Genomic DNA, 10,704 nt, shown 5'->3' with positions numbered 1-10,704 from the left:
TTTGTAAGTAGATCAGCGAGGTGAAGAATGGCAGTTTCATTGCGCAAACCCAGCCAAAAGCTTCTTATTACAATTAGGGAGCGAGAATAAGAACCAAAGAACAAAGAAAAAACTCACCTGCACTTGTCTCGTCCTCCGCTTGGGAACCGAGCAGCACTCATGTCGTCCCCTGCGCACACACACACACACTGTTAAATCTCTGTACAGGTCACCATGGCAACAGTCAAAACTGCTGTCATTTGTGAAATGGATTTTTTTTTTTTTTTTTTTTTAATCAGCTAAGAGTGAGCTCTCTGACATTGGCGGCACAAGACTTGCAGTTTTATTTGATCCAAAAGGGACCCCGAGCTAGATGTAGCAAAGCAGCCCCAGATCATTCCCAAGCTTCTTGAAGTCACAACCAAGTGTGTTTTCAATACCTGTGTCTTGGCTGTGACGAGGCGTCCGGAAGAAGCTGCAGACTCCTTGGGCGCAGATGATGAAGATCTCCAAGGAGGAGTCCAGAGACTGGATCGGCTTTCCCGCTGACACTCCCGTCGTTGGAGGCGTGCGCTCGTTGTTCTCGCCGCCACTGGTCGCTCAGAACAACAGCGACCTGCCGCTGCTGCCTGGAAGACTTAAAGGTGGGATCAAGCTTATGATGCGGCTTGCTTGAGAAGTATTATGACATTGGTGAATGGACACATTTGTTGAGTGGACATGACGCAAGCAGTTTGACGCTGAGGTTGGGTTCACTTTTGGGCCCTACAAAAGCAAACTCCGCCTTCCAAACGGCAGCCATGATGGATGTCAAAAATCCTTCCCTGTGAGTTGCGTTTGGTTACTTCCACCTCAAATATCGACGTCTAGAAAGTGACATCTCGACTAATCATATGGAAGAGATATTTTCAGCCTCATTCGGGGTCACGAACTTCTCACAAAATGTCCCTGTAAGCAGGATTTGACGTAATCTTTGTCGACCAAAGCCTGATTAATTTTGCCATTAGTGAGCAATGTGTTTGTGACATATATTCACATATTTGGAGGATTTCAAAATTTAAAAAAAATCAGTCAAATAAATATCTTTGCTTGTTTCATTTTTGTTTTGTTTCATTTATTTCATCAATTCACATTTCCAATGTACAATTTGTTTTATTGGAAGATTAAGATGACAACAAATAAAAGGCACAAATCCACAAGAAAAGATCAAGAAAAAGCAAGGAGCACGCTAACACACAAGTAGGCTAAAAATAAAGAAATAAAAACATTCTGGGGTATTATTATTACATTTCTGGCCTTTAAATTGGAATTAAAAGTTAATTCCCAAATGGGGTCTGTGGTTTCCTCTTAGCAACAGCACTACGACAACATTTAACCCCCCCCCCAAAAAAAAAAGTTTTTTTTCTTTTAAATGTGGTCCTGCAATGAGGTTCTTGTGCAGAGAATACAGTACGTACAATATTTGATGGAAAGTGGATCATCTTCACAAATTATATCTTGAAGGGATATATTGCACTAAAATTTGAAAACAATAGGCTTCCCGCTCGGACAACAAAACAATCACATCACCGAACAACACACACGCACACGCACACACACACATGCACAGGCACGCTCATGCACACGTTCCAAAAACAACAGGACAAAGTTTGGTCTGAGAAAAAAAAATAACAACACTAAAACAATAGATATTGGGCCTTTTTTATTTTTTTTTTGGTCGTCATGGCAGTTATTGCTATCGCTGGATAAGTTCGTTTATCCACTGGAGAGAAGGTAAAGGACCCGCTAAAGCCGCGTTCCCACCGCCTATCGGTACAGTTCGGTCGCGATCAGATTTCAGTTTCCAACGGTACCAACAATGTCACCTTTACGACCTTTGCCCTCACGTACCAAACTGTGGAAACCCGGCTTTTAGTCTTGAATTAACTTGTCCGTGGAGAATATGCGTGTTTAATTTCCATGCTAACCGAATGCTAACTGCTTCATTTGGACAAACCTGATCACACACAAATGCAACACACAAACACACACACACCCATACACACACACACACACACACACACACACACACACACACACACACACACACACACACACACACACACACACACACACACACTGTGTCACAAAGCAGCAAAATATTAGCAGGGCATAAATAAACAGAACCTTCCACCTGCCGGTTTTTACAACTGTAGCTTTACACAACAAAACGACACGCTAACAACGCTAAAGGAAAGCAAAGGTGCAATGAAAAAAAAAAATACACGTAGCAGCTGGTGGGAAGAAAAAAAAAAGACTCACCGAAAAAAACAGAACAATTTAAAAACCCTGTTGATATATTCATATCTATATGTACAGTATATAAATACTGCATTATTCCATACAATGACTCCGCCCCAATGGCCACCTTATGCCCATTCACCTGGCATAGTGTGTATAAGTATTTAATATATGTGTGTGTGTGTGTGTGTGTGTGTGTGTGTGTGTGTGTCTGTGTACACACATACACACATACACACACACAACATGGGAATAGCTTCAGTAAATCCTACACGACAGAGATAATTAACTCTGTGGTTTGGGGAATGGATCGATGAATAAATGGATCTATTGATTTTCTACCGGACGCCTCAGAGCTGTGAGTGAACGGGGCAGGGATGGAGACCACAGACGACGAGTGTACTGGGTCCAGCATCTTGCAAACCAGATGATACCGAGAGAAGGAATTTGGGACAGGTCGGTGGTCAGGATTGGGATTTCGGAGGGGATGGCCGGTCGCGTGTTGAGTCGGTTGGAGCGGGAGGAGGACGTGAATCCGCTGGTGTCTCGGTATTCGGGTCTAGAAGATAGAAAAGGATTTCACTCATACTCGAAATCAAATCAGTTTGTTGGCATCTAGCAAAAAAAAAAAATTTGCCACTGATTTATTGATTAATTTTTACATTTATCCACTAGATGGTGCTAGAGCACAATTTTACTCATTTTTCTATGAAGTGGCCTCCTACTGAAGTGACAACACACCTGATGAGCAGCAGCAGTCACAATCTTGGGAGGGGTGGGGGGTCGATCTCAATCCTCTAGCGCCACCATGCCTTTCACGGGGTCCTTCACTCGCATCTACAAGACGAGCCGGACTCAATGACCGCCTTCCACTTCCTGGCGTCCATCCTTACCTCATCCAGCTCCTTGCGTGTCTCCTCCTCCATGCGGCGGATATCCTCCATGTTCAGGTCGATCCACTTGTCGATCCAGCAGAACAACTGACGGTGGAAGTTGGTGAATAGGCGCTTCTCTTGCTGCGGACACATAAAAAAAAAAAAGTCAGTCGCTGCGTCGGGCTGCCGCCGATCCTCAAATGCCGAACCTTTTGGATGAAGCTTTCCACTTTGTTCTGCAGGCCCCACCACTTGAACTTAACCGTGACCAGCTTGTAGGCACACATGTGTGGGCAGTCTTTCTTGTTGGGGAGCTCCTTCTGCAAAAAACACACCTGTCAGATATATCCACAAGTGCCTTTTTAACCCAAACATCATCCGTACCCGCCAGTCCGGTCCAAGAGGGCCTCGCGCGGTCTTGACCGACTTGTACCTGCAGGGATCCTCCTCTGGCTTGTAGTCCTGCCGACAGAACAAAAACACCATTCACACGGTGCCCTTCAAATTCCACATGGATGGTGTGGTCCAAATAGCTTCGCATACCTTGGGCTCCACTTGGGTTCTGTCGGCGATGTCGATATAGACTACATCCACCTTCTTCCAGGTTTCGGCATCCAAGCCGTGCACCTGAAAAAAAAAAAAAAAAAATCTGAAGTTCTGAAGGGATCCTTCAAGTGCAATTTCATCTCATGCTTACATTGTCCTGGCGTCCCATGTCAGGTTTATGCCACGTCTCGATCTTGATCAGGAAGTTCTCCTTCATGTATTCATTCTGTCACGAGAGGAGACGAGTTGACAGCCACCAACGAACGCATCTACACAAACACGCTTGCGCTAGCAGATCAAATGTCTCTCGCTAGTCTTCATATTCTCTTTCAATGTGTTTGTGCGCAACATTTCCAATGTACTTACAGTGATAACTTTGTATCCAAGTGAAGGAAAGCAGCCCAAAAAAAAAAACACAGGGGGAAAAAAAAAAAGACCACTGAGCAATTTGAGGCCATCTTAACAATACGCAGAATAACTGTGTGTATGTGTGTGTGTGTGAGGGGATCAGGTGATTGCATGTCTCCTCTCTGGCTGGACATGGAGTAAATTATTCAAGGCTTCCACTAGGACGCCACACAAGCAGGAGAACAAGCTGATGGTATCCTTTTAGTATTCCACAGTAGGCTTGTCATAGTAGAATTATGAAATGATAACACCTCAGTAATATCAGTCTGTTCTTAAGTGCTGCTGTGAAATACGAATGTGTGCGTGTGCGTTACCTGTGCGACAATACGGGTAAGCGTTCCAGGCTTTCTCGTGGATGTTGAGGGCCGAAGACGGAGCTAACATTCTGACGAAGGACGGCACTTTACTGCAGGGTAGAGAGTGTTATTGCTGCTATAGATTTTGAAGAAGTAAGTTAGTGAAGTTTATGTAGGTTCTCACCTCTGCAAGTGGTAGATTTTGTGCGTGTACTGGCCTTTCTCGCCATCTTTTTCGTAGGGCTCGTTTTTGAGTACCTCCACGCCTTCCCCGCCTCCCGTCTCGTTCTTGCTGGCCTCGGCCACCGAGTACAGCTGACCCACTTGGTACTATGGGAGGAAAATGCTAACGTGTTATTGATTGTTTCATGTTTTTGAGACTGACTTTGCTTAAGCCATTCCACATTCTTGCTGATCCGTGTGACCGCTGGAAGTGCAGAACAATGGCGGTCTTTCTTTCTTAATCGCATCTAATCCACAAATCTGGACACACGGCTCGGCGACATCTTGAACCCTCGTGGTGCCATGACAATTGCTTTCAACGTTAAAGGGCATCCAATAATTTTACATTTAGGACAGAGTAGCAAATGTAAAAATATAACAATTGATCTCATTTTTGTTGTGTGTGACTAGCATGACATTTAATTACCCCCCCAGGCAAAGGATCTCACAAATTCTGCCTAGCAACAAGCAGCAACACTGGTGAACTGCGAAACGTGAGCAAGTAAAATAAATCTCAATGAGCGCCCTGAAAAACTGCGAACGTTAACCGACTGGAAATAAAAGCCGACGCTTCTTGAGGGAATTTCAAAATGAAGTTTTTATGGCTCTTTTCCGCCCTCGGGGAAAACGTCGACATCACATATTTGTGAATGACTGCTCCTAGTGAAGGTCAAGGTCGCAGGAGACACATCTTCGAGGCACATAAATGAAACAGGAGGGACATCTACGAGCTACCCGAGATGGATTTAGACCCTTAAAAGATCATTCGACGTGCTTCTAGAAGTTACTACAACAAATTTGTTTACATACAAAGTCAATAAAACAAGCGTAATTTATTTCATTGACCGTGTTGTGAACTTACCTCTTCCACGGAGATAGGAAGAATCACCCGACTGCGAGACAGAAAAGAAGACGGCCATTAATACAAAAACTTTGAAAAGGACAGGACAAGGCGAGATGATGATAAGGACACAAATGTGCTAATGCTAACACACAAGATGGTCCACTAAGTGTGAAAGACGCAAGTGCTAATAAACAATCACGATAACAACCAAATGATTGTGAAACTTCTACTTTGCTTTTAATGTAACCAAAATATGCCGCTTTGGTGTAATCCCGCCTTCCCTGTTTGCTAATCTGTGGCTCGACCCCAAACTGGCACAGCTGCTGCATGCGGGACCATCCGAAATAACAGTAATGATGATACTGACAAATCTGGGTGTCAGGACTTTTCATTTCTGACTCTTTCTCAGCTATTATTGTTAATCCCACAGTATATCTGGATTATTTTGACAGGTGTGAGTATGTCAATTATCAGCGTTGACACCATTTAATCCTTTTTAATTCACTTCCAGGTACACTGCTGAAGGCCAGACTCTCCCTAATCACTGCATGTCAATCATCACTTCTGTTTTTTTCCCCCCTTTGTGGCAGTGGCAATTTATTGATTAAATCCACGTGACCATGCCATAAAAAAACAAAAAAAACAAGAGCCTGGGCTAGGTGTAAGCAGATCGCCTTGCCCTTGCAGCTAGCAGGCCTCAACAACTAACAATCATTTTTTAGCATCTTGGAAAATACTGACAAAGGCTCTAAAAACCTTATATTGTCCTATTTTCTTGATTTCTTCATTGCTTCCTAGCTGCATACATTGATCTAGAGTGGCCTCCTGAGGTGTTTCACCTTCACCGTGCATCCATCAAGAACATGGAAGGAGGAGAGGTGTCATTTACGCATTCCTTAGGTTTAGCAATACATTCCATGTGCACAATTTGAAGGGCACAGCCGCCTTTGCCTGAGACAGATGCTGCACGTGAGGATGATGATGATGCAACAGCCTTCATCATCTCGCGCGCTTCATGCGGTGAAATATGACATGCATACCCCCCCCCCCAAGACACACACCACTCCTCTTCATCCTCTCATCCTCCACCCTCAATGTCGCGCGCGCACACGAATACTTACAATTCCTTGATGAGCATGGTTGGGCAAGTGGATGTGTAAAAGGCTTTCAAATAAATTTGCGTCGATGCCTGGATTCTCTTCCTCTTTTTTTTCACTCGCTATGTCATTCTAGCTGCACAAGCCGCCGACTGGCTGCTGCCGTGCGTGATGACTTCCTTCCTGCGCGCGGCCCGCTACTGCAGAAAGGGGACGTCGTGCATGGTAGGGGGGAGGGAGAGAGGGGGGGGGATGGCAGCGGGCGACTCCATTTAGGACATTAAAACGGAGGTGGAAATGAAGTAGCAGTAATTAAGTGAAATGTTGAGCCACTAGGCTCCAAATTGCACGCCAGGCCTGAATAATTCATAGTTATTATCGTGGAAGTTGCACGGCATTGCAGGTGACTGGCCCTTTAAGAGTTTTGCGCTGGCGTCATCTCAGGTCGGTTGACGTCACTGGTGGAGTAGCGTCATGAGGCAGCCGCCTATCCGGCCGCAGCTCCACGTGACGTCACGGTGACGCCTCTACGCGAGAGCTCGTGCACTCAACACGGTCACACTGCTTCAAAAACAATTATTTTACCACTTTTATATTCCTATAATATTACTTCAAAATTAATTATCTTAATAATAGAAAATGAAAATTTGACTCAAAGACCCCATAAAATACCACCTTTCTTAAAACTACTGTAATTATAGCAGAATTTGCTACAATGCAAGTGTACCTGTAATAGTCTGTTTATTTTGTGTTTATTAAAGATCGAGGTAAAGGTAGTGACCTCGATCATGTCAGGGACCTCCAGATGTCCCACGATGAGTAGGAGCATCTCAGGTCCTAATCCGGACCTGGCATCCCACAGTTCAGCAAATGTGTGTGTGCGCGCGCACGCACGCACGCGCATGCGGCTCGGCCATTATGTAAGAGCGGTTTGCTGTCGTATTTATAGCGCATCTGCATCCGACCGCCAACATCCGTTTGTCATCATCCGCTGTCCGATGAATGAATGAAGGGAGCAATGAATGACATCCAGTGATTTGTGATAATCCCGAGCCTGATGTGTGGGGGGGTAAAAAGTTTGCTCGTTACTTTATACCGACAAAAACTCCAGAGAGTCCACTTTAATTAACACTCTAGCAATATTAGGTTTTAGTAATTGTCGTAGAGTCCCGTGCTGGATGCAAAAAAAAAAAAGCTTTGATTATTATTATACGTAGAATTTTGGGTGTATGTATTTATGATGTCAATATCTCCATAATGTCATGCTGTATGCAGATTAAAAAAAAAACCTGTCACACAACTCATGTAAATAAGAGGTCAATTTGGATTTACTATAATCTGTTTTAGTGTAGTAGCTTTTTCGCTGGAGGATGCAATTCTTCCACAAACGTAAAGGTGCATGATAGACGTTAAACCAGCAGGTGTCGTTGTACACACAAGAATTTCCTTTACGATTAACTTGCTTTGACGAAGTATTCCTATTTACAATTAATTGCTCATTTCATACAATCATTTTACCTTTAAGCTTTTTACACAGCCTGTTCCAAGCAGGATTTGTCAGCCTTTCCTTCACATCATCCTCACTCCCAAGCATCCGATTGTTGCTATAAAAAGTACCCGATTACACACGGAGAACTGAATGTTTGGCATGTCACACATCCAGGCACTCGGAAGCTAATCAAAAGCACTAAACACTAAGCAACCACTCACAAAATATGGCATGACGTCAACTTTTCACACAAAGGCGTCATGTTTTGGAAAGTCACACATGCCCAATTTTTAGTTTTCGTCCCAAGTTAAGCTTTTCCAGATGTGTCTGGACTTTGGCTCCTGAAACAAAACAAAAAAAAAGTTCTCACTTGCCCTTCCAGTGATTGAAGGTGAACACACTTTGCACGATTTAGGTTCCACTCGCTTTTAACGAAACGTCATTACGGCACAGCAGTCGGGCTCGTTCCCGATTTACAGCTGGTGAGGTACTACTTTCCAGTCCTCTTGTATGAGTAAGGAGCCATAAATCAGTTGTCGCATTTAGTGACAGGCTACAAGTTTTATTTTTAGTTGACGTTTCAGTTTGCGGTTACAGTCTCTTCGCAAGTTCACAAGAATTTGTGGTCATTTGTTGTGATGTCATCTTTGTGAAATAAAAAAAAGTCAATGCGTGATCCTTTCCGAAATTCCCAAGGGGGGCCAAAAGACCACCGCTGAACCGCTGTCTCACCGTCATGCTAAAATTGATGGCGTGGGTGCAGCTGTGCTCCCGAGAGAACAGATTCATCAAGCTGTCAAGAGAAGAATGTAAAAAAAGAAATAATAAAATAAAGACAACAACAACGTATTTTTAAAATGTAGGCCAGGGAAAATGCCATACAAAAGTTAAACCAAACCGAACCAGGCGCACCGGTTCGGCTTCATTTCATGCTAGTTTCATCATTTGGTACAATCAAGATGAATCTAAAATTCCAACAAATCAAACTTTAACAGCCTCAGCCTCCACCACTTTAAATCCAGAGCAACTTTAGCATCTGGCTAAAACCTTCTCTCAGCAATGAAGATGTCCCGATCCTGTTTCCACTGTGCCTTAGCGCTAACAAGCCCGTTAAACACGTCAATCCGACACCGAGCGGCCCGCTCGGCCAAATGAAGCACGAGCCTTGCCAAGGAGCTGACGACGAGGTGAGACGTCGGTCATTTTGTGGATTTGGGTGAAGGACGCGGACCAAAACACACAGTTTGACACGAAAGACGGCTTAGGGTTTACGTTGGACTCTTTAAGTAAATGACATACTGGTTTGTGTTTAAATCCGTGTGAGTCACAAAGACAGATTTGCCACAACAAGGCAAGATCATGCGCTAACTGTCAATTTTAAATCTGTTTACGTGGAAGAATTGCCATGAAAAACAGCCTGTTCAGATTTTTGGGATCAGGCGGCTTGTTATATTAAGAACTTGAAGAAGACTTTGCGGTTGCTTCGTGGGGTTGTGTACCACAATAGAAAAGTCCCGTTAAGCCCTCTTCACACTGCACTTACTTAGCGTCAAATGGTCGACCGTTCGGCCATTTTCCCACTCCCACCCTCTCCTCTCATTTAGTGAAACAAAAGAAAATGTCTGGTGTCTGGATTTTGTTTTGCCTCTCTTGATGGGGTCAAGTTAAAAACTCAATGCTAACTAGCGATAGCGTGATGACAATGACGATCCCGATACGAAACTATGACAGAAACTATAAACGTGTTTGTCGGGAAACAATTTTTCCGTCTTTCCAACTTTTAAGCACGGAAAAAGCAAACGATGACACGGTCGTTCTGAACCGATACAAAGCAGCGCTTATCTCTTCTCGGTTTGTTTAGCCGAGTGATTCACCTTCAGCTTATGTTTGTTGTGCCAACTTTACACTTGCGAGGCCTTCAAGGACGCCGACTTTACAAGGAGCGAGGGACGGCTCGTTCTTTGGGGTAATGGCTTCCAGACGCTTGCTTTGGGCTCTTCGGCATAGCCATGTCGGGTCATCGGTCCAATCTCTGACTGAAGGGACATGTTTATGACTCAGAGACTTTTTACATGCCAGTCTAACACGGCCAGGACGTCGGTGAAAACACAAAGTGTTTTTTGTTTTCCTTTGAGTGAACTGCAGGAGCTAAAATGGGTCAGCTGAGTTTTGGATTTCGTGGCGGAACCCCTGTCCCCCCCCCCCTACCTGCCAAGAGTAACAACATGCCTTCATTACACCGAACCCCCGGCGGACCCCTTAAATTTAGGTCAACTCTCGTCTCGTCGAGGAGTTCGTGACTGGATGGTTTCGTTTTGAATGTCTTCGACGCGAAGGCGCTATCTGATTAGCCCCGCTAACCTCCCAGTTGATGTCTCACAGCAACGTGGATTTTTTTGGACCTTTAGTGATCCACGGGGGATTTTCTTAAAGCGACCGAGTGGGGGGGAGGCCGCACTTAAGTCCCGCCTTTGAAAGGCTGCCACGTTCCCTGATTGCTTCAGCACATGTAGAAAGGCCGCCCGTGCCGGATACAAAGCAAAGTGCTGTTGGACGTCAAGGCAACTTGACAGAAAGCAGCTACAAAGCTGAGGTGATGCAAAACCCAAAAATCTCTTTTTGTGGATTTGGCGGCCTGGTAATTTACACGTGGAGTCTGAAGACTTGC

At 44.5% G+C, this 10,704-nt stretch overlaps 1 protein-coding gene across 1 annotated transcript; it reads right to left on the bottom strand.

The window, feature by feature from the left end:
• Nucleotides 1–1,184: 1,184 nt before the first annotated feature.
• On the bottom strand, nt 1,185–6,639 carry pitpnab (phosphatidylinositol transfer protein, alpha b). Its single transcript, XM_085935797.1, has 12 exons — nt 6,572–6,639; nt 5,469–5,499; nt 4,569–4,714; nt 4,403–4,494; nt 4,047–4,054; nt 3,832–3,906; nt 3,678–3,761; nt 3,519–3,596; nt 3,344–3,454; nt 3,153–3,275; nt 3,001–3,096; nt 1,185–2,818 (listed from the first exon to the last, which is right to left on the bottom strand). Exons 1-11 carry the CDS (start codon nt 6,586–6,588, stop codon nt 3,049–3,051), a joined length of 813 nt encoding a protein of 270 aa, XP_085791923.1. The 5' UTR covers nt 6,589–6,639; the 3' UTR covers nt 1,185–2,818; nt 3,001–3,048.
• Nucleotides 6,640–10,704: the final 4,065 nt, after the last annotated feature.

The sequence above is a fragment of the Syngnathus leptorhynchus genome, chromosome 17, assembly GCF_054491065.1.
Source record: "Syngnathus leptorhynchus isolate UIUO chromosome 17, UIUO_Slep, whole genome shotgun sequence".
In the NCBI taxonomy this organism is placed as follows: Eukaryota; Metazoa; Chordata; class Actinopteri; order Syngnathiformes; family Syngnathidae; genus Syngnathus; species Syngnathus leptorhynchus.
Note: the sequence above shows the minus strand (reverse complement) of the source record. Positions and strands in the feature narration are given on the sequence as shown.